General features: G+C 40.8%; 4 protein-coding genes across 7 annotated transcripts in view; 1 reads left to right on the forward strand and 3 right to left on the reverse strand.

Annotated features, from left to right (window-relative positions):
* The window catches only part of rhobtb3 (Rho related BTB domain containing 3), a 36833-nt gene extending 30987 nt beyond the window's left edge, over positions 1–5846 (reverse strand). Inside the window, exons 1-3 of the mRNA XM_034083656.2 lie at positions 5411–5846; positions 4817–5048; positions 3859–4051 (exon numbers count right to left, since the gene is read on the reverse strand). Of these exons, the coding sequence (XP_033939547.1) occupies positions 3859–4051; positions 4817–5048; positions 5411–5412 (427 nt within the window). The 5' untranslated portion in view covers positions 5413–5846. The remainder of the gene's footprint in view (positions 1–3858; positions 4052–4816; positions 5049–5410) is intronic.
* A 2581-nt stretch (positions 5847–8427) lies between these two features.
* Positions 8428–12138, reverse strand: rfesd (Rieske (Fe-S) domain containing). The gene is given in 5 exon segments (XM_034082111.1): positions 8428–8778; positions 9064–9098; positions 9396–9554; positions 12055–12123; positions 12126–12138. Coding segments are annotated over 5 exon segments (627 nt in total).
* Positions 12139–13499: 1361 nt separating this feature from the next.
* nudt2 (nudix (nucleoside diphosphate linked moiety X)-type motif 2) lies at positions 13500–16385 on the forward strand. Of its 4 annotated transcripts, none has more exons than XM_034083408.2 (4): positions 13513–13608; positions 14251–14303; positions 14403–14530; positions 14642–16385. In XM_034083408.2, the coding sequence occupies exons 3-4, from the start codon at positions 14407–14409 to the stop codon at positions 14956–14958; spliced, it is 441 nt and encodes a 146-aa protein (XP_033939299.1). In that variant the 5' UTR covers positions 13513–13608; positions 14251–14303; positions 14403–14406; the 3' UTR covers positions 14959–16385. The 4 variants fall into 4 exon arrangements, with proteins under 4 accessions (XP_033939298.1, XP_033939299.1, XP_033939300.1 ...); XM_034083409.2 differs by having other exon boundaries at positions 13523–13608; positions 14239–14303; XM_034083410.2 differs by having other exon boundaries at positions 13542–13608; positions 14254–14303.
* Positions 16386–17150: 765 nt separating this feature from the next.
* Positions 17151–26442, reverse strand: ube2r2 (ubiquitin-conjugating enzyme E2R 2). The gene is made up of 6 exons (XM_034083406.2): positions 25853–26442; positions 25313–25502; positions 22681–22767; positions 22451–22548; positions 21809–21943; positions 17151–21483 (listed from the first exon to the last, which is right to left on the reverse strand). The coding sequence occupies exons 2-6, from the start codon at positions 25487–25489 to the stop codon at positions 21198–21200; spliced, it is 783 nt and encodes a 260-aa protein (XP_033939297.1). The 5' UTR covers positions 25490–25502; positions 25853–26442; the 3' UTR covers positions 17151–21197.
* Positions 26443–27010: the final 568 nt, after the last annotated feature.

The following is a 27010-nucleotide window of genomic DNA, read 5'->3' on the forward strand; positions in this document are numbered from 1 at the left end:
CCTGACAGCCACAGACAAACTCAATGGTTTCCGATCTAAGTTAAGACTGTGGCAAAATAAAGTCGCCAAGAAAAACATTGAAATGTTTCCGCTGACATCCAGTGACCCAGTGCCAGAGTTGGATGTAACGCGTTACTGTAATAATATTACTTTTGTCGGTAACGGAGTAGTGTACGCGCTACTTTTATAATTCAGTAATCACACGACAGTTACTAACATTGCCCCGACACGCGTTACTTCGTTACTTATTAAAATCAGTCATAATCACACTGACAGACAAGAGGGGTTTCTGCCGCAGGTTTATGTATGTAATCTGCGCGACTTGCGCGTCCACATCTCCACATGCAGTGATGCATAAACATGGCTGAGTCAGCGATAACTTTCGAGGGGTGGAGGCAGGGCCGCCCCTGGCCAATTTGGGGCCCCAAGCGACATTGTGAGATGAGGCCCACCCACCCCCCTACCGACAGGAGTGAAAAAATAAGTTTGGGAAACAAAGTAGGCTACTTTGCAAATATCATTCCTGTTTATTATTATTATTATCAACACAGTTACTTTTTTATACAGTGAGGTAAATGGTAAATGTGCATGTATGTCGTTCAGTATGCGTTTACAGGTGAATACGTCAGCATTTCCTGCCAAATACTAGCCTCAAAAAGATTAAAATATAATGAATGCAAATAAACTACTTCTACTAATAATCATAATCAATTCAATAATATAAATACTATATTATTTTATTATAATATAGTTGTAATACAAAACATGCTTATGACATGCTCAAAAACTGATATTTCTTAAATCTGTATTCAAATGTAGTTCCCTCTGTCAGCAATGTATCAACAACTACACACACATTTCTATCAGTATTTCTCTGTGTTGTGGTTGACATGATGATGACTGCAAGAGTTAAGGGGAGAGGCTGAGCATCACCATGAAATATGCAAATTGACATACAAATTAATAAAAGGGGAAAAATGCTCTATGTTTTTTAGGCTGTAAACGTTAACTGTTACATAAGCCAACTAGACAGTGTATCACTCTTCCTCCTGTATATTAGCAGATAAAAGGCATACAATACTTGAATGAATGGTAAATAAAGAATGCTGGAAATAACTGCATCTCCATTAGCCTATATGCTCTGCAGAGACTGCCTTCTTCATGTTCTGAATTGCAGCTGATGTTTTAATATGGCAATTGGCAATTTGACTTATACAACATTCGCAAGTTGTACATTTGACTCATACAATAACCCACCTTCGAGTGATGCTCTAGTTTCTTCATGTTTTGTTTTTTTTCCCTCTTGCTTGCGCCGGACTGAAACTGTCTTTTCACCGACATCTCTTCACCTGCACTAGTGGCCGTATCAAAGCTGTGATTGGTCAAATGTCGATTCATTGCAACGGTGTCGGGTTACAGACGTGCTCCCCTTGTCACCTCTCACTCTCGCGGGGGGTGCGCGGAGAACTGAGTGGAGAACTGCGCACAGCAGCTGAGGCCCTCTGGGCGGGGCCCCCTGCGCAAGGCGGGGCCCCATGCAGCCTGCGTGATTGGCCTGTAGGGAGGGGCGGCCCTGGGTGGAGGTATGCCCATTATTTTGAGTTCGTCCGAAGAATAGACAGGAATGTGACGGTGAGGTGCAATCTGTGTCCAGGCCAGAAGCTGTTATCCACTGCTGTAAACACCACGTCAAACATCATCAAACACCTGCAAAGAACACATGCTAAGGTGAAGCTACCGCACACGCTATTTGTTGTTTGTTTATATCACGTAGTCTGTTCTTCTTCTCTGTCTTCCGGCTGTTGCCTGTTTTGAATGACAAATACACACTACCGCCACTGTTAGGGAAATTATTGACCTAGACTCCTAGATATGACGTACAGGACCAACCCTGATGTCTGTTTATCTCCTTTAAGGACATAGGCTGCTTGAGCCATAATGTTATTGTTCCCATTCTGTGACCGGTCAACACTAGGTCACAGATGGTCTGTTGTTGTGGGTGCACTGGGACACTTCCTTCTTTGTTGTTTGTGGACTCCAAGGTATGACATCTTCGAGGCCATAAGTGACGGACGCAAGTGACTGAGTGTGCCAAACTGGTTAAACTATCTTATCAAAATATGTTGATTACTCTCTGTGAAACCAGTTAAATGGGCTAACGAGAGAGAGAGGTTCTCCAGAATTGACGTGGCAATCACCCGTGCAGTCTCACCGTGACTGCTGTGACTTGTGATGTGAATGCTCCGGCCGTAACTCCAAATAAACCTCCAGTGTTTGACATCAAAGCTCCTGCTCTACCGTCTCTCCTTCCTGAGTCGTGACTCCCACTGCATTGCTACACAGAAGTATCCCTTACAGCCGCCTGCTGGTAAGGAGAGTTATTGCCACTCACGCATGCGCAGTTCGTACGTGCTCGGCGAGTAAAGTAACGAGTTACTTTATGTAGATAGTAACGAAGTAGTGTAATATATTACTTTTTTTTAAAAGTAATATGTAATATGTAATATATTACATTTGTTTAGTAATGACCCCATCTCTGCCCAGCGCACAAGACAGCATTTTTCTACAAGTTGTAGCTGCTCACCTGAGAGTGCTGGAGGAGAGGTTTGAGTCATATTTGCCTCCTATGAATGAAGACTTCGATTGGCTCCGGGATCCGTTTAATCCTCTGTCATTAATATCAGCCACAAGTTTAAACAGCAGAGCTCAGAATGAACTCGCAGAGCTATCTATGGACCGCTCCCTGAAACTGAAGCACGGGGAACTACGTCTGGATATATTTTGGCTGCTTGTGGGACACGGGTATCCATCCCTCTCAGAGAGTGCCATCAAGGTGCTTTTACAGTTTCCAACCTCCTACTTGTGCGAGCTGGCGTTTTCCTCACTCGCATATGTCAAAAACAAGACCCGCACCCGGCTGTCAGTGGAGCAGGACCTCCGCGTTGCGCTGTCCACTATCCCCCCACGCATCAAGAGACTCTGCTCACAAAAGCAGGCACAAGTGTCGCACTAGCACCGTGTAACGGTCTGAGAAATGTTTATGTTTGGATGTTAATTTGTGTGCCTTTCTTATAAATGTATGATTTATGACTTTGTCAATCAGTATTATCTGGATAGCGAAATGCAGAATGTTTCATATTTGGGATGTGGTTGATGTGTCACATGACCACAGTCAGGTCAGAGGGCATTGTTTCATCCCTCCAATTCTATTAAGTTATTATTTAATCTAAGTGATCATAGGCCTGCCTCTTTTGAAATCCAAATGTAAAATAATAACTGTATTGATATGTCGTCGGGTTTTTACACAGGTAGGCCTACTATTTTCAGCCAAAACAAAAGAGCCTACTTAGTAGACCTGTTTATAATATTGAATTCATCATAGAAATGGTGTTGACATTTTTAGTCTGGTTCTTGTTATTATGTGTGAATACATTATTTGTTCTATAAAATGTTCTATTCAATTAAATACACATTTGAACACCAATTTATGGTGTATTTATTGTTTTTAGTTTAAGCTCTGAAGTGGTTTTTAAATCTACAAAAAGTTGGGGTGCTTTGGGGTCGAGAAATATTTTCAGGGGTGCCTTGGTAAAAAAAAGGTTGGGAACCACTGCACTAGAGGACGCAAGGCTCCGGCAGTGATCCCACTGACCAGGCAAGAAGAACATGGTATTGTCCTGCAATCAAACTCAATAACTCAGGCAGCGGCTTATCACCCCGCAAACACCAGTTTATCAAATGCAATGGCTGAGAGATAAGTCGTTTTGTTCCAGTACAACAATGCCTGTTTGAGGGGTCATTAGTTCTCAGAGCATTGTAGGCTAATCTCAATTTACTCAGAAATAAGAGAATACTCACCGTTTAGCCGTGCTCCAACAGCAACCAGGATGACCGGCACACCCCAGTGTCTCAGGAGAGGGCGGAGTCTCGGGGCGTAGCCGTTTCGGACCTGCTGGAAGGCCAGCTTATCGGTGACTGAATATTTAATGACCAGGATGTCTGCCTGCTCCAGAACTTTCCGTACACTGGCCCAATCACTGTCCAACAAGTCCTGCAAAGGCAAGAGGAGAACAGTTATGAACAAGGCAATATAGAAAATGGTCAGAATACCCAACCTTTACCATCATGCTTACCCTAGGCAACTCTAATCCTTCCCCTCTGAGTCTCCCTACGAATAAATACCTCAGTGTAACACTTGGGACTTTACCCCCAAGAACATGTAAACCAGCCTGAGCAGAAAAAACCCTTCAAAAAAGCTTTCAGCGCTTTGAATAAAGAACAAGGACAAAGAGCCATAGAATTGAGACTGACAGCCTTATAATAGGAAGTGTGCACTTCTGCTTTAAAAACAACAGTCAGATTCATATTCCATTAAGAACACAAGTTTCTTTAATGTTTGTGTGTGTGCAGTGCATGTTAAAATAGCACCCTGCTAAGAATAGAGTGATTTCTATAAAGCCTGCAATCAGAGCTGGAACTAGCAAGTGGCCTTGGAATTTGAAATGTTGTACAGCTTGTGAGAAATAGAAGCAGAGTGAGAAAGTAAATAGCATGTCATCAGGGTGACACTCTTTCACAATGACAATGATGTGACAAAATTAGACCTTTTGTATGGCGTGTTTTTCATTCTCTAACTGTCCTGTGCAAATTGTGACTTGTGACTAGTACCACACAAGCAGAACGGTGTGAAAGAAACACAAAGTAGATCTGATAGCATTTGCAAATCAAGAAAAAGACACATGAATGAGCAGGGCAATGATTCACACTGTATCAACCCATGCAAAAGGTCTCTTTTTCTCTTCTATAAGCATCTTACCCAGCTGGGGCAATCCCGGACCACCACAGTGACATCTCCAAACACAAGGGAGCTGTACTCCATGAAGGCCGGGTTGTGCATGCTGCTCTCCAGGTCGCATGGTCCCACCAGAGCTCCATGGCCCAGGTAGCTCCACAGCAGGCCTCCCTGCAGCTGCCCCTGGCCCATGATCTCCTCCCCGGGCCCCACTCCTCCGGGGCACTCGCTGCCCAGAGCCACGATGTGGATGGACCTGTAAGCCATGTGGTTTGTTGTAAGTGACTTGAATCAAGCTGCACATCACCATGATGGTGAACCAGATGTATAGCACTGAGGCAGAGCAGGCACCTCTGTTTGCTTAGGTCCTTATTATTCATGTCTATCACGGAGCCAGTGCATCACCGTTATGTCACTAACAATGACTGAGAAGAAGCTAGTTGCCAAGGCCCACCTGAGAGAGGGATTTATGGTTCAATAAATCACACACTTTGACACATATTTTCGGTGATGGATAATATCAAGCAGTGATACTGACAAGAATAAAGCATGCAACCCTACCAGGAAGCCCCCCTCTCCTCCCATGCTTTAATGAGTTGCCGCTCCAGAGCAACTTACATTGTGGTCACCGCGGTTTTCTGTTCACGCTATGGAGCCCGTTTCCCTCACAGTGCGTTTCCAGTCTGCAGTCGGCTTTTCCGCAATGAGCCGCGGCTCGGCTCCGTCCTTAATCCCTCTCATTGATGGCTGGCCCCCTGGGAGCACGGCTGCTGGGGAGTTTTGCTGTCACTCGCATTTCCCCCCAGTTTTGTTATTCATTCATAAAAGGAATAGCCCAATACCAACCCGAACCGACCGCAGAGGCGCACCGGACAGCCGGCGGAGCAGCAGCAGCAGCAGCACGGTGTGTGTGGACAGCAGCGCCCATGGGCAGTCAATGCGCTAACACAAAAACAAGTTGTCAGACGGTGGGAAATACAATTAGCGACGAGGAGAGGGCAGCCTCGCGCCTCGGCGTCCAGACCATATGAATGACGTCGGCGGATAAAACAAAGTCTCACTGGAAAAAGAGCAACTGGAGAGAGAGGGTAAGGATAGAGAAAGAGAGAGAGAGAGCGGTTTCGCCTGACTCAGCAACACGCACGCGGACACAGACGTAGAAGCAGCGCGCGTCAACACACACAAACAACCTCGTGCAGTAGACATTCCGGAATTTTGATTTTTCGTTCAGTCAAACCTTTTAGTCGTATCATAGCTGGTTATTTCTCCTCCAAATGATAGTACAACATGAGCTTCCTCGGGTGAATGCAATACAAAATCATGAGTCCAACAGTGGTTTAAAGTAACTAGTAGATGTACTCACGTACAATTTTGAGGTAACTGTACTTTACTTTCAATTGTTTGCTACTATCAGGGGTGAATATTGTTCTTTTACTCAATAACTTTTATGGAGTACCTTTAGTTACTGTACATTTGGAATAATAATGGGAAATATTATCAACACTTAAATAAGACTTGAGCTACACCTGGAGTAACATTCACAACCTATATGCTGCAGGTCTCCCTTGAAAAAGAGATCTATGATCTCAATGGGACCAATCTCGTTAAATAAAGGCTTGAAATGAAATGAAATGAACAAGCTACCCTGCAGTATAAAGCCATTAAAACGAGCTGCACCTTTACCAGCTTTGATAAACACATGAATACATCAATAATTACAATCAAAACATATCATATAATATTATTCAGAAATTGACCGATTTGCAGAATGAGTACTTTTTTGATACCAATACTTTTCTACTTTTACTTGAGAAACATTTTCTTTTGCAGCTTTACTGTAAGAGAGTATTCCTACTCAGTGGTAATTCTACTACAAGATCTGAGTACTTATTCCATAACTTAAATTTGTGCCATATACACTGAACTCATCCACATGAAAATACTTGCTAAGATGTATGAGCATGGGGTTGAATGTCAACCGGTGATAATACTGACAACCATAATGTCTAGAGAGAATTTGCTGATATAGCAAAAATATAAACTTTAACAGGCTTTAGGGTGTTTTGTTGTTTGGTATTCCCTCTTGGAAAAACTCCAGGGTTTTCCGAGCTTTTTGAGAGGAAAAATAGCTCAAGCCTTAAAGGTTTTATCAGAGCCTCTCTTGTTGATAATCACAATGAATAATGCAAGACATAAAACCTACAGAGAGTATAGGCCTTTGGTTTAAAAGACTTATTTAGCGCTACATGGTGTGCCTTACTCTCCTTCTGGAATAATATCCTCTAGTCCTGCTATGCAGTTTCCCCCAGGTTTCCCCTGACAGTCTGCTCATTATCTTGACAAAGAGTCCTCCACTTGACCTATTGCAAATGACTATCTGCGCATAATAATACCTCCAGATTCTCAATTCAACTTTGCAGAAGTGCCATGTACCTTGTTCCATGTAACCCAGTGCCCTGTGCATTTCGTGATTGTTCAATGCGTCACATATGAGGAGTTTGCTGTAGGCCAGCTAGAGACCAGCAGCATCATTCATGCACAGAAGAACATCATAAACCCCGAGCCTCACGGTTCTTGACCCATGGCTTTGCAGTTCTTCTTGGGTCATGTCAGGGTTACACTGCACCATGGCTTTTAAAAACAAAGAAATAATATGGATGTGACTGGCTTGACTCTTTACATCAAATGCTCAACAAACTATCACAAAATGACTTGCAACAAATTATGATTAATAATATTTATAATACTATAATAATATAAATGTAAATTATTGGTATCAAAATCCCGTATTGTACCGTCATATGTCAAGATATAGTAGGACCAATTTTGACAGTTTTTTAAAAATCTGTTTCTTGGTTGCACATTTCCTGAAAAGGTTTTGAATCCCTTTAGTTATTCTTTAAGTAGGCTACAACATTACTGCATCAGAAAACTATCAGATTTTGAGATGATTCTGACATCATGACCATGAAAGGAAAAGTTTGACGTTTTGGGAAATACACTCAATGGTTGTCTCGGCAAGAGTTAGAGGAGGATGTTGAATGTTCAAAACAAAACTGAGTTTCTGTCTGCAGCACGGAGCCCATGAGCCAGCCACTGTATACCTGACTGAAGCTGCTGGCAACAAACATTCAACAACCTCAGGGATTGGTACGGCGTCCTCAGCAAACTTATTTATTTTATTTGTTGCGTTTGCTCAAGGAATTCTTTGCCAATGTACGGGAAAGATGTCACGAACGAAACCCATGCAGCCTGTGACCTGAGACTGGTGCTTTCTGATGTAATCTCAGGAAATGACCAGACATAGTTATTACCAGAAATGGCCATCATATGATCTTTATATTTTACATTAACGATTTTCCACTTTAGGACATTATCGACCAGACTAAACCTTTTTATCTGATTGATTCATTCGCTGTATGCATAATACATGAGAGATATTGTAATGCAGAGGGATACACCAGTGTGGGTACGCATTTAGCTGCTCCGTGCCACTATAGAATCAAAATCACTCGTGAAAAAAAGTTTATTCTGTGAAATAAGTTGACACTGTCCACCTTAAAAGATGGGACCTTATTTTTAAGTACAACATTTAAATATAATGTAATCCACAAATACAAATGTAAACACTATGATCAAGATAAACAAGACCCAAGTAAAATTACTGTATCCGTCATTAAATATCGGACACCAAGTAGATTCATCATACAATAATGTAGAGGATCCATTGACTTCCTTTGCACCTTGCCCTTCTCTCCCTGGTAGAAGTCTGACTCGATGAAGCCTCTTTGCTCATAAAGCTTGACATAGACATCCCCATTGTTCTCAGTGACCGTGTGAGTCCGCTTCTTCACACCCTTGGAGAACCATCTGAGCACAGACGGCTTTTCCCTGGGGTCTCTGGCCTTGTAAATGCCCTCCCCTTGGGCCAGACAGATCTTGTACTTGTGGTTCGGACAAACTATGCACATCTTGCCGTCAAATTCCTGTAAGAGTGTTGACAGAAAACAGGTAAACAACCTTATGTTGGATAAATGCAGGTCATTTAAGTCATTCAACATTAGCATAACATTAATTTTATTCAGGTTATTAAGGTAATAATATGTATTAGCCCAGCAGTCGCTTGCAAGGACTATAATGCAGATGGAATAGCTGGTAAAAGCATGACTGTGGTGAAAACACAAAAGCACAGTCAAACTTGGCATTTTTGGCTCCTTAACCCTGGGTCAGACACAAAAACCTCTAATCTTTTCAATAAATATAAACTTCACCTCAATGTCTCCATTTTGCAGTATTGCCCCAGCGTCTGTTGAGAAGGGAACAGGATCAGTGTATTGTAGAATAAGCAAACAGAGCACACACAACATTTTGCTGAGTGGACACATTTTAAAAGGTGAAATGTGCCTAATTGTTCTTTGGCTAAAAAAGCAATTTCGCTCAGAGTTAAACGTCCAGGACTGTCTGTTCAGTGGAAGCCAGCATGGGTAAACACCTTAGATTTAGACTGACTGTTGGTTGGATGAAGTTTAACAGCCAATTAATCACCATCTCCCTCTCTAAGAATGAATTGTTTTTAGTCATGCACAAGAAAAACTGAACTCACGATAGCAGTAAGAGTCGATAGCATAGAAGTCGTTCTGGTGGTAGATGATCAATATGTCCCGCCCCTCTAGTGTTCTGAAAGAGCGCTTTGCTTCAATCAGTTCATCCTTCTTCCCCACAAGATAAAGCCCTCCTGTGGGCTCCATGGCTCTGTGAAAGGCTGCTTGGTAAGAATGCAAAAGAAAATATCACAACTTTGTATTTATAATAAATAAGCATCTTAAAGGTCACCTATCATGCAAAATCCAATTTTTCATGTATGTTATACATAAGCATGTGTCCCCTCGTGTAAAGAGATTCTGAAAGTGTCAGGAAAAAAGATTCCCTCTCTTTTTGTCCTGATCCATTTATATAAAAACCTGTCTGGAAATGAGCTGATCAGATTTTGGCCACTTTATGATGTCATAACGATTTTTTGGCTTGTGTAACCATTAGCCAATCACCAACCAAGGTAACCCCCCCCCCCCCACCTTATCACCTGAATCTCCTCCTAGAGCACCATTGTGTTCTTTTCTCCAAATATCTCTCAGAGGGGCGTGGGGAGGGGCTCCTTATTTTCATCTAAAGTAACAGACAGAGAATCAGCACTTTTGAAACAGGGCTGAAACAGAGGGGTTTATGGGATGCTACAATGGGTGATCTGTTTGGTATTTCAAGCCAAACACTTCAGAGACATGCATGTTTTGTATATATCTCAGACCTATAATATATTGATGAAAAAGAGTAGGCTATAATAGGAGACCTTTAACCATATCACAATAATAGCAGTACTATACCCCAAAGAAGGTCAATGGTGCAGCATGTTGTGTATTTCCGGGTCAGTACTTACATATAATAATAATTAATATAAATATTAGGCTTTTAGATTTGCCACTGGGATTATTGTGTTTTGGCACCTCACATCAGAGTTGTCATCTTAAATTAAGTACACCTCCCAAATATTTAGCTTGAAGAATCAGAGTAAAGACATCTATTGGCACATCAGATCTGCTCAGACCTGCAATACTAATTTGCTTATATATGCCTCATTACTGTATAAATAGTCGAACCATTGAAGCTTGGGGAGGTCAGTTTCTTTTTGGCAAGTCAGGGCAAAAATTCAATGATTACCTTTCAGTGTTACTATTGGAAATAAAGCTCCATGTGCCTTAAGATTGTGTAAGCCTGATTTAACACTGGGATAGCCTGCAGGAAGAGTTTATATTCAAGCCTCTTTTTTTAACAATAACAAAAATGCAAAGCAACCCAAAAAAAGAAGACCCCAATATATTCACAGCATTTCTGAGAAAGAAAATCATGCAAACAGTTTTAGCAGCTGCTCCCTTAGCTGCGGCTAATTTACAGCAACTCAATTATATGGTTGGTAGAAGGCAAATTGAACAACTAATAACCATAGCAGTCATGGCTGGGCTGCAGCAGTGAGGCTAAACTTTTAGAGACATGCGCCTATAGGAACCTTTTTCTCCCACGAAAGTCCCTGCTCTCTAGCAGGGACGGAAAAGGGGGTGAAAAGGTTCTCATGAACTAATTTTAGTTCCGGCTCTTTTTGGTGTGAACGCAACATTTCGGAACTATATCGGAACTAAAGTGGGAAAAGTACTGCGGTGTGAACGCGCCTCATGAGAAAATGTTTTGCTAATAGTTTAGCCTTGAGCTTAGCCATTAGCTGCTGTAAACTAGTTGCAGCCATGAGCCTTTGGCTATGGTTCGCAGGAGGCTTAGCTTTAGCAATGTTTCTCACTATCTCTGAAACCCTATGCTGGTATTTTAGCTAGCTAGAGACTCTAATCAAAGACAGTCATTTTGAAATGTCTCACACGTTTGCAAATAAATCAGGATGGTAATTGTAATGGAATTGCTGCTATATAATGACATTAGGCTCTCATGATGAATGTATCCTGATGTGTGTAAACCATAGGTGTAAACACATTACTACAGGTTACTGTATGAAGGCGAAGCACATAAGCATACTAAGACAGAGAGGGGAGAGCTGCAGGATGAGAACCAATATGAAATATGCTCAAAGGTCACCATAACATATTTGCAGAATAACGTGAAAAATAAACTGCCAACCACAGCTTTAAGTGAACCTTTCAGAGTAAAAGACTAAGGACAGCGTGAAGCTTTAGCATATCAGAATGGTATACATCCAAAGTTGAAGGATTTGTTTGCCAGTTGGGTGTTCCCAGAGACAAATCAAGTGCATAGTGATTACAGTAAGCCTACTGTAATGTATGACCTATATGAATGTCATTATTTTACAAAAGCATTGGTCACTTTAAAGTGAGTGTCAGACAGTCAGTATACACAATTCTATCTGGATGCAGGGGAAGCTGACCCCAAATGTGAATCCTGTATAGCGGAGTGGAGTAATGAGCATTTCAGTGCAGCCTGAGTAAGCACAGTCGTAGTCAAGTCACATGTCCTGAGGCATCTGGCTACAACGCAGGCAGCTATTATTGAGGAAGAGAAGCACAAATAATTGTTTATGTCAGGAAAACTACACATTTTTCATTAAGTGTTCCCTGAGGGACTAGAGGATACATTTGAGCAAATCCATCAAAGTTACATTGTGTTCTTGCATCCCATCTGTGTGTCTGTCTGATTATCCCTGTCTCTATATATTTTTCACTTGACTTTGGGAGAATTTTTGTCTTTACCTTGAAACTCAACAGCAGTGTCTCCTCCGTCAAGCCGAACAACCATACTGCTGTCAGCTCGGTGTGCAGGGAAGGAGGCCCCATCTCTATTATCTTCACACACAAGCAGTCTTCAGTTGGCCCTATCTACTCTGGGTACATTTCTTATCTGTCTCCCACAGGCACAGCAGCTAGATCATGGAGAAATATATGAGTTTATCATAAAGGCTTTGTTTGATCTGTCATTGAGTAACAGGATAAATCTCTTCATTATTTTAATCATTGCCTGCACTTGATGTGTAGTAGTAGTAGTAGTAGTAGTAGTAGTAGTAGTAGTAGTAGTAGTAGTAGTAGTAGTAGTAGTAGTAGTAGTAGTAGTAGTAGTAGTAGTAGTAGTAGTAGTAGTAGTAGTAGCAGTAGTAGTAGCAGTAGTAGTAGCAGTAGTAGTAGCAGTAGTAGTAGTAATAATAGTAGTAGTAGTGGAAAGAAACTATATACACCTACTCACTATTTTTGATTGATACAAGTACATTTTTAGCATATTTTCAGCAAAGATCTCCATTTTTCACTTTATACTTTTACTGCACTATATATTAGAGGGGGAAATATTATTAAAATATCTACATATGGCCTATATCTAATGTACCTTTAGCAGTGTGCAGGTAGTTACAAGTTATTTTTTACTTAAAATGGACCTATTATGCTATATTGGAAAACATACAGTTGCAAGAAAAGATGTGAACCCTTTGGAATTACCTGGAGAGAGGATTTTATTTTCTGACGCTGCATGAGTTCCCCGACGCACCGGGGACACATATTTATGTATAAAAGACATCACAACGTGCATTTTGCATGATAGGTCCCCTTTAAGTAAAAGTAGAAGTACCAGAGTCTAGGAATACTCTGTTAAAAGTAAAAGTCCTTCAGTAAAGGTTACTCAAGATAAAGTAGAAAAGTATTGGCATCAAAATATACTCAAAGTACCAAAAGTAAAAGTAAAAATTGGTCAATTTCGGAATGATACATGATATGTGTTGATTATAACTATTGATGCATTCAAGTATAATCAAAGTTGGTAAAGGTGCAGCTTTAATCACTTTGTGTAGTGCAGGGTAGCTTGTGTATCTACTCCAGGTGTAACTGAAGTATTACTTAAGTGTTGATTATATTTCACATCATTGATTATATTTCACATCATTAATCCAAACCAGTAACTAAAGGTACAAAATAAATGTAGTGAAGTAAGAGTATACAATTTACCTCTGAATTGTGTACCAAGTAGCAAAACATTGAAATACTCAAGTAAAGTATAAGTATCTCAAATGTGTACTTAAGTACAGTACTTGAGTTTATGTACATAGTTACATAGCTCAGATTATTTTATTATATACATTTATCTTTCATTACTGGCAGTGGCTACGAGTAGCCTACTGTCAAAGCAGTTTTACAAAGCGGAACTGTTTATTTTCGTTTTCAGAGAGGACCGGACACTATTCCAAGAGCACCGCTGAGCTCCGCAGTGTTGTCTGTCGGTGAGGAACAGACAACGTTTTAGCAAATATTTCACAGTGAACCGTAAGTAAAACACTGACATATTTTATGTTAAGTCACTGAGATAGTCGTCAAACGAGCAGTCTGTGTTCATTGACGGTAGAACAGCGAACATGTATGTAGAGTTAGAACAGAAAGTGAAGCCTGCCGAGGTTTGACAGCGAATCTGTGCCAGTGGAGAAGTGAGATACTGTTGCATGTTATCAAATCTGATCATTGTTTTGGTCTGGTAAATAATCCCACTGTTGCAGCAGTGTTGGGTCTGTCTCGCTGTAAAATCCATCACAGAATCAGCACAAGTTACAACGTGCTAGCTAACGCCGGTTTGAAAAAAACATGTTCTACCACAGGTGGAATAAGTCACGTCACTGTTTGGAAACCCTCTGTTGCAAGTAAAAGTCCTGCATTCATAAACATACCTAACCAAAGTGCCATGGTAACAATTTTAAATAAACTACCAAAAGTTTAAAACAATTAAAAAATATGTAGCTCTAGTCTATATGCACAGAATATGCATTGGTTTAACCAGTAAAATACACTTTAAACTACTCTGCTTTTCCTTGCCAAACAGCATGTTTGTACCATTGTACCATTACAACATTGTGAAAAAGTAATAACCAATATTGCGTGTAATATTATTTTATAATGTAACAGTTTCCCCCTCAGCAGTGCAAAGGTATTCCCTTAAAGAGTGGTGAGTCTAATATCTACGTTAACAGGTGAGCTCCACTGACAAGGGGTTTGACTAAGTCGCTTTTTGCTTTCTATAGGGGGATTCCATAATCAAACATAATGCGAAATGTGCATTTTTCAAACAGGGAGATGGCGCTGCGAGCCTGTGGCTTCATAGTGTTTCGTCGTCTCGCCAGTTGTGTCCCTCCAGACAACATCGAGTACCTCCTCTTGCAGACCTCTTATGGGCAGCACCACTGGACCCCACCCAAAGGTGTTTACAAATTAAAAAAACCTACAGATTCCTCAAGTAGTTTGTATAGACACTAATGAGCTAACTTTAAATGTTCTTTGTCTAAGTGACATCTAAGCTGTTCTCCATCAGGTCATGTGGATCCGGGCGAGGACGACCTTACCACAGCCCTGAGGGAGACCAAGGAGGAGGCGGGGCTTGGAGAAGAGCAGCTGAAGGTTGTTGACGGCTTTTCGCAGGAGCTGCGCTACGAGGTGCGAGGCAAACCCAAAGAGGTGCTGTACTGGCTGGCCGAGCTGAGAGACACAGGAACAGCGGTGACTCTGTCTGACGAGCACCAGGACTACCGCTGGGCCCGGCTGGAGGAGGCCTGCACTCTGGCCCAGCACAAAGACCTGCAGGACACTCTGAGAGCAGCAAGCACACACATGCAGGACAAAAAGCAATGAACCCAAATGTACACGCTGCAGAAGGGATGGTTAAAGAAGGGGAAGCGTCTGCTGGTGTGAGGGACCTCAGACTTTGGTTTAGCAGAGCACCTAATGTAACACAGTGTCTCTACTGTATATAGGTAAAGCTGAGTATATTCTCTTTTTTATAAGACAAAGGTTAAATTGAAGAAAATATACAACAATACATGATTCTAAAATAAATTGGCTTCCCTAGTTTTGAATACATAAATGTGAACAAGTAAATAAACCATAACATAAAGCAAGGAGACGGTTACTCACTTACTTACTGGATACAAATACAATGTAAGCAGTAGATGCTGCCACAGGGTGGCGACAAAACAAGCAATATCTTTGATGTACATTGGTCACCAGATTACAAAACCCTGCAAGCTCTCAAACACAACCCAGATGTGCAATGAGCTCAGAAACAGTCTGTCCTTTTTTCAGCTCTCAGTATCCAAATAAAAGCGAGAGATACATCAATCACCTTTCCAAAAGAGTTTCTGTCAAGACCTTTTAGAGAGGCCATTATTATGCAATGACTCTGGGAGATCATGCATCTCAAACAATGGACATTAGGTTAACCATTATTTAGGGTTATATATTGAACTATTTATTATATAGCTCTTTTACAAATATATTTTATAAAGCCATTTGCAAACATGCAGCATTACCACATCATAAATTAGATTGTGGGATTTGAACTAGGTGCTGTTTGCCACTCATGATAAAATGATGAAGATTGATAGTACTACAGGCAGGAGGAACATATCTATCTTTGATTTTGAGGTTAACTGTCCCTTTAAGGTAATCCTTAAAAAAAGTGTGTTAGGACAAACAATAATGTTATAAAAACAACAGGCAGCATTGACACATAAATCTCATTTTACGATGGCACGATTGAGCAGAGGTTTTATGTACGGTCACCGTGGATATGTTATTAATCCAGGCAGAATCTGTAGATTCAAAGTATATTTTTTTTAATTCAATCCGACCCCCTCATGTTGTTCAACAACCTAAAAGTAATTTGAAAGTTAGATGATGGAATATAGTCATAAAGAGCGGGAAGAACCAAAAATACATTTAATCAACACTGCTTTTTCTCTCACTCGGGAAGAGTGAAATTAAAGACAGGCTTTTATACTTGATCCTGGTCACTGTGACAGTCACATTGTACTAAAAACGGGAACATTCTGCTCTCAATGCCACACGCAGGATTAATGGCCCCTGTCGAAGGGATTAAATTAAAGTAATTAAAGAAACAATTGTCTTCTTGCAACTCATAAGTACTCTCCTCAATTAACAGACACTTTTCTTCTGGGTATTTTAAGGACACGGGATAGAGCAGTGAGCTGGAGGTCAGTGAGAGACTTTCACGTGGCATAAACATTATAAAGTAACACTGCATCGAGCAGCTGAACTATTGCTTTGAGACCCATCAGGGCGTCATTAAAGCAGTAATTAATTCCATGCCCGGTTGAGCAGAAAAGCTCCTCTCCCGGTTCTAAAACACTCCCAATTGTTCTGAATTGAAATTAGAGTTCCCTTTGCGAATAAACATTTTGCTTTGCACCTTACTAGTTTATGTATCATATTATAAGCTGTGAAATATCTTAAAATCATCTCAATGCGTTCAGTGTCATGATCAGTTGTAATCAATGGAGGAAAAAGTACTCAGAATTTATATTTTAGGTAAAATAGAAATACTAGATTGTAAAGATACTCTGTTACAAGTGAAAGTATTGGCATCCAAATAAATGTATACAAAAGTAAAGTACTTGTTAGACGTATTGACCCCTTAAGAATGACTACCATTACAATTAATCAGAATGGCACTGAGGCAGAAATATCAGGTATCTCAACATCAGGACAAATAAACCATGGCTAGATACCACTGATTAGGTAAATTGGCTGATCCAACACTTTAAGCTAATACATTAATTAAAAACAACTAATCATCCATCATGACCAGAGTACTAAATAAGGTAAGAACTTTTTCAAAAGGCCTCAATGACATACCGTTTTATTTTGAAGGAGTGTCCAACGTAACCACATTAACTGTATGCCCCGCATTTGCATATCACTCACTACAATATTTCCTATCCAAAAACCAACTTGCTGTGCTTCGTCCTTTTTCCGTGACGTTCACTAAGCGACAGTGATCAGAGCTACAATGAAAATAAACCCAACAATGTCATTTATTTATTTTTACAATAGAAACTTTATGAGTGACATTTGCATCCTATCAAACACAAAATGATAAGGAAAAAATACAGAAAAACCAAAGAAAAACCCAACAAGGACAGCATTAACATCAAAGGGTGAGGACGCATTGTGGACACACACAGGCCCATACTTTAAAAAAATGACACTTGTGTACACACATGCTTACACACAACCAGATTAAATGAACTAAATGATTTCATTCAGGCCTTTGTATGGAACTGTTTGTGGGGAAGACCCTCTCAACATCTTAAGAGGACAGTCCTTTTTAGTGTGTCACTTCGTCACTTCTTAGGTTGAGTTAAGAAAATTAAAATCCCTCGGAGATAATTGTTTTTTTTGCTCTTTCCCCTCAAAAGGCCTCCTGAGCTTTTCTTTTCCTGTCCTCATTATAAAAAAGGCATACATTTGACTAAAAAAAAAGAAGGAGCATTTAAGATTGCTCTAAACTGATCATTGAATTGCTATCATAAGGGCAACACTAAGCCTAAACAATAACGCAGATTCTGATTTCTACATTTGTGATAGGACACAACTGTTAAATTAAAGAGGATAACATTATTGGAAACTTTGCTTTCTTACCTGGAGTTGGTTGAGAAGACAGATACCACTATCACATCTGTCTGATAAATGTGAAGCTAATGCCAGCAGCCATTTAGCTTAGCTTAGCACAAAGACTGGAAAAAGAGGGAACCATACAGCCTGGCTCTGTCCAAAGGTAAACTACAGGCCAAGAAAACGGCCTTCTCTTTTTCACAATTAGTTTTTTATCTTTTTCAGTTTCCCTTTATTTAGAGCTAAAACATGTGATTTTTGGTGCAAAGCGAAGCTAACCAGCTTATGGCCTTGGCTTCATATAGAAAAGGTGAAAATAGGTGCGGTGAAAAAAAGGAGTTTGACATTTTGGGAAATACGCTTTTTAGCTTTCTGGTAAGGAGTGTGATGAGAATATAATTAGCATGTTTCTCTGTTTAAACAATGCTACAGCCAGCAACCTGTTATCTAAGTTTAGCATAAAGCTAGCATGGCGCTGTTCTATGATACCAAAGTCAGCCTCATATCAGCTTCTCTAAAGCTTACTCAATAAGACGTAACAGCTTGTTTGTTGAATCTGCACACAACTCATAAAAGTAAAAGGGACAATTTGCTGTTTAATAGGGGCTGAGGTTAAATAGCAAGACAAAGCCAAGCTAACTCTTTTCAGCGAAGAAAGTGGTATAGATATTCGTTGCCACCAAAAATCAGCATACTTCCTAAAATGTCAAACTAGTACATTAGCAGATACACATGAATTCAGTACATGTCATCACTTTTTCTACTTCTTCTCTGTATGACGAGGGAGGGGCAAAAAAATGTGGACCACATCAAGAAAAGTTCAACATCTCTGGCCTTAATCCCTTTCCTGTTGTGCCTTGATATCAAATCCATTAAAGATCCGGTTCAGGAGTAGATTTCCTCTGTGTCCTCAACAGAATCCAGTCTCTGTGAGCCTCCGAAGCGCAAGGCCAGGAGGAAATGTTTCACTCCTTTGGCTTCACATTAAAATCCAAAAGGAAGAGTAAATTCACACAGCGTTAAATCCACCACATGCATCCATTGCTCCGTAGTCTTTAAAATGAACCTTTGTGGGGCTGCACTTGGTTTCCTTGGCATAAAATCCATCTGTTTGAGTCAAAGGTTTGCACAGTGCTCTGCTCTGCGAAAAGGGCAACAGATTTAATACCCCAGCCATAAAAACACAACTCAAAATGTGTGTGGTTTACTCAATGCCACGCGAGTACTATAATCACATGCTGTTCAGTGTGTACAAAGTTTAATACTCAGAGGGCGTTTTCTTTTTTCATTCGGTTAAATCCTCAGCCAGTTCAGGCCTCACCAACACGGCACTAGAACACTGTGCAAACACACAATGGTTTCTCCACTGGACAAAGTCTAAAAGGTCATTTGGACAAACTCACTGGTTTGACACAAGTCTGCACTTGTTCCAGGGACCGGAACAAGAAAACCCTGACATTGTTGTCGACAGATGAATAGTAAATGTAAATATACACGCGCACACACAGAAACACACAACACGCAATCAGTGTTATAATCATTCAAATGCAAATGGGTAGCTAAGTTGCATGTTGATTCCTTCCCTGTCGTTAAACGGAGAGCCGCACTTAAGCTTAGTCTGAGTAACGGAGAAAAAAACGTAACATTTTCACATCTATGGAAAGATAGTGTGAGCATTATCTGACAGAAAATGTCGATTCGGGTGTGTTTTGATTTTCGAATGACATTTGCATACAAAGAAGCAAACACAAAAAGGAGCCAAATCAGGACCAACAGCAGCACCCAGTCATGTGTTAACACGCTGGCTGTGGGTTTAGAGACTTTCACTTCACTCTCTGCCCTCGGCAACCACCCAGTGATGCAGAAAGTAAGAAGATGAGGTGGAGGTGAGGAGCAATTGTAATGTAAGAGTTTCTCTTTTTTATCTCTCAGTGAAAGTCTATCGAGGCCCTGAGGTTTAAGAGGCAGAGAAAGGTATAGGAGACGACAATCCCTAACTGAAAGACGCTGCTTTGAGTGATCAAAAGGGAGCAGTCGTGATGAACACTAATGAAGGGGGGTTCAAGAGGACGGGGACTATGTTGATTGCATTAGTCGAACAGACAGGCGGGAGAGGGACAGAGATATTCTGCCACAATGATGGACAGTGACAGGACGAACTGGCCAGCTCATCGACTGGTTAATGAGTCAAACAGCAAAGAGTCCATCAGTCTAAGCACACCGATAATTCAAGGGACAAGTCTGGAACGAGACTCAACCAACCAAAAGAAGAACAATACAAAACAGCAACAACTAAAGACACGGGTGGATGGAGACAATCTATTACACAAAACCAGACAATCTGACTAACCAGACAAAGAGCTGGCCAGCTACAGGGGTTCAGGAGACCACCACATGGACAGCTTGTTTTCATCATTTATCAAGACAATTTTGTTGATTTGCGGGAGGTTATTTAGAGCTAACATGTGATTTTTATCTTTGGGATATTCTTGTACGTAATGAAAAGCTAGGATTTTCCACCATACACCTAACTGCTATGGCCTCTCCCATGTGGTAATTACTCTACTGCTAGAAGTTTTGCACTTCAGCTTTCATAAGTAATAAACCGTTATTGTTACTACTGAAAATGCCGAATCATAAAAGCAGAAGTGATTAAAAGACCTGGAAAGATTCCAAAAACAAGAATTTATTTTTGTAAATGAAAAACGAAATTGAAGTAGAGATGGCACTATGGTTTAAAGCCTACATCTTTATGCATCTGCATCCAAGAAGCAAGACCAACCCAACTACAGTTAAAAGATAGACAAACTGGTGCAGTTACCAAAACAAAAGCAAGTCAAATGTTATACCAGTACCGACAATTTTAATGACTGACGAAATTCAACCATACGAATGAAAAAAGAAAAAAAGTTTAAAAACAGGGCAATAACTAGAGTTAAAAACAAAGATGGATATATTTCGTTTTTGGGCTGTTTTGCCTCATCTAGAGTCAGTAACTTGTAATGTGATAAATCGCGCAGTAATACCGCTCTATTGTGCAGTAGCATGCTAACATTTCTGCGATTATAAAAAGGTGAAATATAATGTTAACTCAAAAACACTTGGGGGGGGGGGGGGGGGGGGGGGAAGGGGGTGCTCTCAAACAGTGCTGGAATAATTTCAATTCTCAATCTCTGCGAAACATCTGATGGCAGACAGAGTGCAAGCTGTAATTAAGGCAAACGGTGGAAACACCAAAACTCTGACGATCATTGAAAACGGTACCAAAACTTTTCTGAAAAAGTAATAGCACTACTATTTGACCATTTGTATTATTTTAATAAATGATGAAACGTTTTTGGCAGTTTACCTTTGACCCCACTGTATGTGCAAACACACACACACACCAGACGAAACACACACAAAAAGGAGGGCTTTGGGATGGGGGAGTTGGCAAGGAGGAGTCATCATCCTGATCATCATGAGTCCTCGTTGCCGGAGTCGTCCTGGTTGTCGTAACGTCTGGTTGACGTCCCGCCGTCCTCTGTGGGGCTCATCCCCCCGGCTTCACCTACGGACTCCATGTCGCTCTCGTCTTCGTCCTCGTCCTCCTCCTCCATGTCGTCGTCGTAAAGGTCGTCGTAGAGAAGGTCTGAGCTGCTGTCCTGGGAGGGGACCCTGGTCTGGACGCAGTACTCCGCCAACGTGGTCGGCACCTTGACGCCGTCACGCTCAGCCTCTGCCGCCGTTGACATCACCTGCTTCCTGTGGGCCAATCGGGAAATGGATTTAAAGCTTCTGACATTTGTCTTTGTGAATGGATTCCCTGTCTAACGCCTTAGAAATGTGTATGGGAGGCTGTGGCTCAGTGGTAAGTGTGCTGGACTTCGAATCAGGGGGTAGCAAGGTCGAGTCCCACTGCAGTCAGCATGTCGTTGTGTCCCTGGGCAAGACACTTGACCCCAAATTGCTCCTGTGGGGATTGTCCACAGTACTGAATGTATGTAAGTCGCTTTGGATAAAAGCGTCTAACAAATGACATGTAATGTAATGTATGCACATGTATGAGATCTTCCACATCGTGTATTACCTGATTATCTCTGCATACTCTTTGTCCTTGCCTTTGCTGTCCCTCCATTTGCGGAACATGACAGACGCATCCACGTTAGCTGGGGAAAAGGTGTTGGGCTCATTGAGCAGAGAGATCACACTGAGCAGGATCGTCCTGATGGAGACAGAACCACACAGACAGGAAATGAGGACAACCAAACAAATTAGATCATGTATTTGTATAAAAGACAAGCTCTACATGGGCTTTTTGAAACCTGTAACCAAAGCAGAGGCTTCACCATGCATCTTTCCCCTTGTGGCTCCAGTACATGCTGCACCCAATGTGCTCAGGTTTTCAAATACAGACTCATCACTTAAGCTGAGCACTTAACAAGCACTTAAGGCTTGTCAATCGTGTCCAAGACTGGTATGAGAAATATCTCATACCAGTCTTGGACACGATTGACCAGCCGTCCAACCTTTATATTCTTTTATTTATTGGGGGATCTTTTATTGTATAGCAGATGCCGGATGGACAGATAGTTCGGATTCATCACAGTCACTCAATAATACAAACAAACCAACCAATATATAAATAAAATGCATATCATCATTTTATTTAGATAGCAGAAAAGTATGGTTTAAGTGCGTGCAGAGGTGCAGCTCGTGTGTTAGGGATTACCTGACGTTCTGGGTCGGGTTCCACCTTTCAGAGGGCAGCTCCCCACTCTGAGGGTCATCCACAGGAGGGTGCAGGATGGAGATGCACACATCTCCGTTCTGAAAAATGAAATGTATAACATATGGCAAAGAAGTAGAAGCCCTAAATGTAGCCTTTAAATTGACCCATTTTATAAAACCTACATCTATGCCATTGTATAGAAAGTAATTAACAAACTAAAAGTATTTTACCTCGTAGATGTTGGGGTGCCACATCTTTGTGAGGAAGCGAAAGGTCGGTGGAGAGTACGGGTAGTCCACGGGGAACTTGATGTGAGCCTGGAAGAACAAACAAAGTCTGACAGTCAACATGTTGACTTCCATAATGCTAAGTTTATGTCCTTCAATCTTTGGAGGTTGGTGAAGCACATTGATAGGTAGAATATGTAAACAAATAAAAACAGGCTTAATCTTTCCAATTAAATCAAATACATTTGATATATTTCAAGACATACTTCTCCTAGTGAGACATATTAAGTGTTTCCTTCATGCCTCCCTAAAATAAAAATGAAGTGAAACAGCATGAAACTGCAATGTGTTGGCGGTTTCTAAGAAAAATGCTATTTGCTTTCAAATTCATTTTTAAATTCAGGAACTAGAGCAAGAGTAACTGAGACAACGTTGTTAACTGTAATGTTCAAATATTCAAAAGGTTTATTATCATATACACAACTTCAGTGTAGTTATGTAATCGATGAACGTCAACTTTAATGTTGCATTAAAAAATAAAAATGTGCCGAGTTGTCTAGGTTTACAAGTTCCCTAATAACCAGCTCATACACAAAGACGCTTCCTGTAGCCTTTTTCTTGTATACATTAATCACAACAGTGACATTGTATCATACACTCTCAGCCATTTGTCTAATCACATTGCAGGAGAGCTAGGCATTTGGCGACACGAGAAGTTGGTGCTTCTGTTTCTGTGTTTTCTTTCCATGGTATTGCGCAACTAGGTGAAAGGCGTGTAGGTCTGGGTGTGTGTCACACCACCCGGCTCTCCCTGAGCTGCTACCCCTCAGATAGGACTATCATTGCTCCACCACTAGTCAATACACTAGAGCAGCCTTGGAATATTAAAAGACAGACGTCATGACAAACACGTTTCCATGTTAAACAAATGTACAAAGTTAAACATATTTCATTAATTACACCTGCATATCATAACATAACATACAGCCCTCCTTGTATAGCACACTCAAGTCAGCATAAGAATCATCAATATCTCAAATGTAGTGTGGTGTCACAGTAGCTCAAGGGTGAGAACGTCTAGCCTCAAAGCAAGAATGCCCTGGGTTTGACAGTGTCTAAAGGTTCTTGGTTACATGTTACATCAGTGGGTTTAAAAGATTGAGAATGTGGGCCTCCTTTCCCCCCTCCTTGGTTTCCCAGCTTCCACCAATTCCTGGATGTCTATGTGAGCATGGTTATGTTATTTGATACTGTGTTGACAATTAACATGTAAGGCAAAATAGCCAAGTAATGCCCGTTGACATAACTCAGATAACCGAAACAACATGAAGTCTATTAGTTTCTGACTCTTCGAAAATAGGAACATTTGTAAAATGACTATCTCTGGAATATCTCTGCAACCAGTAACAACTTCAGGATCCTCTTTTTGAAAATATTTTGATTTCTATTGTATGACTGACAGCCTGCATGCGTGCCTCCTTTAAAGACTTGCATCTTAGGTAAATTGGAAACTCAATATATGGCCCATGCTGTGTGTTCTGACCCTGAGAGAGCAATTCCTCCTCTGTTGCTGTGTGGTCTCGCCTATTTGTTCATCTTTTTGTGTGGAGTTTATCCTTATCTGACCACAGGTTCTAAGAATAGATGCTGTATTGTGATATGTTAAACGGATTTTAAAAACACACGTATTTCAAGGATACATAATCAATAAAATATGTTTGACTTGTAAGTAGATAACACAAGGATGTCACTATGAAAGGTGGAGTGAAACGTAATGGCAGCAACGCGTTGCTCTGTATTATTTTTGGCATTCCTGGAAGATTGCAGCATTGCCTCAACTTGAATGTGGGCTTTTACTGTACCACATTTTTCTAGATGTTTCACTCGATAAGTGACATGAAAGACAGGAAGATGAGTCTCTTCGTGCCCTTCTCTGTGCTGACTGAGGTCCCGTTTATATCGGTCCCACGGCTAAAAATAGCCAACTCAAGCACAACCATCATTCAGCAAGGGGGAGAGGGCTGGACAAGAGGGAGAGGGGAGAGAGACTAAACATTTAAGAAATATATATGACTGCCTGCCTAAAAAAAAGATTAAAAACTAAATAAGTGTTTGACCAGTCATTGTGGTATTTGCTGATTTAAAAGTGCAACAACAACAAGTTTGGCTAAACAGAGTTCACAGTAAGAGGCAGCAATCACCTTGAAATCCTACTTGCCCAGGAGCACAGTTGCACTGTATACCTTCATGAATGTGTCGCATTATTAAAAGCAGCGCCATTTGTTGTCTGCCCTTTCCTACTAGGGCTTGGAAATATATCTATAATAAATCAATATTGTGATATTTTGAAAATCATAATTTTTCTTTTCCTGATTTCCTGGTCCAGGCAGCATTACAGTCAGGTGATATATTATTACTAGCTGTTATAGCTTTATCCACTTAGTTATTATTTCCTCATTGCTGATTATTATTTATCTACAATGTCATTGTCTGAATGTTTGTATAAACACCAGTAGTCAACCCTAAAATATAGTTGCAATATCAATATTGGGGTATTTGATGGGAAATACCATGATATTTGATTTTAAACACGTCGCCCAGTCCTATTTCCTGGTATTATGACGTTTTGGCCCACCTTAAAGTATCCTCCTTCATACAGGGTGTTGGGGGGCCCGAAGATAGCCACTTCCCAGTTGTAGAGGTCAGACTCCTCCACCAGAGTGATGCGGAAGCCCTCCACCGGCTGCTCCTGCAGAGACTTCAGCTCCATCATCAGGGCCTTCTGGGAACTAGGGGTAGCCTGGTGGGCCATGTTAATCCCACTGCTGACCCCAGTGGCCCCATATTAAGGAAAGGAAAAGAAGAGAAAGAAAAAAAAAGACATTGTCAGAATTCGACTTTTACGTATTTTAACATTTCATGGTGTAATGCTTATTTGGCCCTGCATCAAAACACTACAAACTGTTAGCTTTGTTTGTATTGACTTTAGGGTTTTTAGAACACGCTAGGACAAAATACAACAGCACACCTGAATAGATAACAGCCCTAATTGTAAACTGAGCACCACATGAAGAATTCAAACACAAACATGATATGTAGCCTGCCAAGCTAGCTAGGTTTACTTCGACGGCCCTATTGGGGGGAAAATAAGCAAAGTTAATAAAAAAGTGTTTACCTCAGTCTCCTTGCACTGTAATGTGAACTCGTTTAGTTAAAGCTGTAAACTCGACGGTTAACTCATTGGTTGTCCTGGCTATGTCTTGACAAAGAGATAGGGACAGTAGCAGTGGATTTTCTGCTAAAGCCTATGGCTGGTCCTCGTGTTGTGTTTCCGAAAATTCTTTGTGTTGCCAGTGTTGACAGTTGACATGGAGGTGGTATGATTGTAAGTCACGGTGTCCTGTGGATCATTATCGGGCAAAAGAGTGGAGACCTCCCTGACATATCTGTCCGTGCTGCTGGCTCGGTTCGGGCAGCAGGCGCTCAGCTGATCGCCGCTTGTTTGTGTTTGTTTATCTGCTCTCTGGCAGTCTCAACTTCTCCACACGTCAGCTAAACCCCTACCGAGCAACTTGCTTCAAATGTATCGGCTCCCCTGCGCCCTGCCGTCCCCTCTGGCACAGTGGCAGTGAAAAAGGCGGATAAATTCGAGTCTACGGTCGCGGTAAAGGACAGTAGGTGAGAGGTTTAGACTCGCAAAATACACTGGATTTCATCGATTTTTATTTTCCTCCCATCGGTCCTTCCGGCTATCATTGCGCGTGTCTGAAAAACGTAAAGCACGTACGGATCTTACGTGACGTGCGCGCACTCGATGCCTAAAAACAACAACAATGTTTATATTTATTTATCAAATTAAGACAATTATAAAGGTAATTACAATAATTTAATTTAGCATAGCATAAGACAACATATATGTATATGGACGACAGAACATGACATAAGTACAAAAAAGAAGAAGTTTAAATACAGGAATACAAGAATAAATACATGTGGAAAAAAATTAAATAAATAAATACAGGAATAAATTAATACAACGAAAAGTTTCACTTACATCTTTACATTTCTGTGTAAACTGTAAAGCATAATTAAACTTTGATTGACTTTGATTTGGCGCAAGAAGTACACTTAACCCTCAAAAGCCAGATATAAATGTTTTAGCGTCAAAAATTGTGTTGCTATTAAAGGTGTTGCTACTAAATAAAAATCTAACTCTATTCTAAACATGACTTTTTTTTAAAAAAAAAATGTATAGGAAACTTGAAATAAATATTGCAATTAAAAATGTAAATAACAATTACAAATGTTTTTGTAAATGGGGACAAGGATTTCT

This window comes from Pseudochaenichthys georgianus, chromosome 5 (assembly GCF_902827115.2).
Source record: "Pseudochaenichthys georgianus chromosome 5, fPseGeo1.2, whole genome shotgun sequence".
Taxonomy (NCBI): domain Eukaryota; kingdom Metazoa; phylum Chordata; class Actinopteri; order Perciformes; family Channichthyidae; genus Pseudochaenichthys; species Pseudochaenichthys georgianus.

What these genes read in the sequence shown, in the direction of transcription:
- nudt2 (XM_034083407.2), top strand. Translation starts at nt 14,407, where the DNA reads ATGGCGCTGCGAGCCTGTGGCTTCATAGTGTTTCGTCGTCTCGCCAGT. An exon ending in CCACTGGACCCCACCCAAAG is followed by an intron (nt 14,531 to 14,641) that starts GTGTTTACAAAT and finishes GTTCTCCATCAG; the next exon opens with GTCATGTGGATCCGGGCGAG.
- ube2r2 (XM_034083406.2), bottom strand. Translation starts at nt 25,489, where the DNA reads ATGGCCCACCAGGCTACCCCTAGTTCCCAGAAGGCCCTGATGATGGAG. An exon ending in ATGAAGGAGGATACTTTAAG is followed by an intron (nt 22,768 to 25,312) that starts GTGGGCCAAAAC and finishes TTGTTCTTCCAG; the next exon opens with GCTCACATCAAGTTCCCCGT. An exon ending in GGCACCCCAACATCTACGAG is followed by an intron (nt 22,549 to 22,680) that starts GTAAAATACTTT and finishes TTCATTTTTCAG; the next exon opens with AACGGAGATGTGTGCATCTC.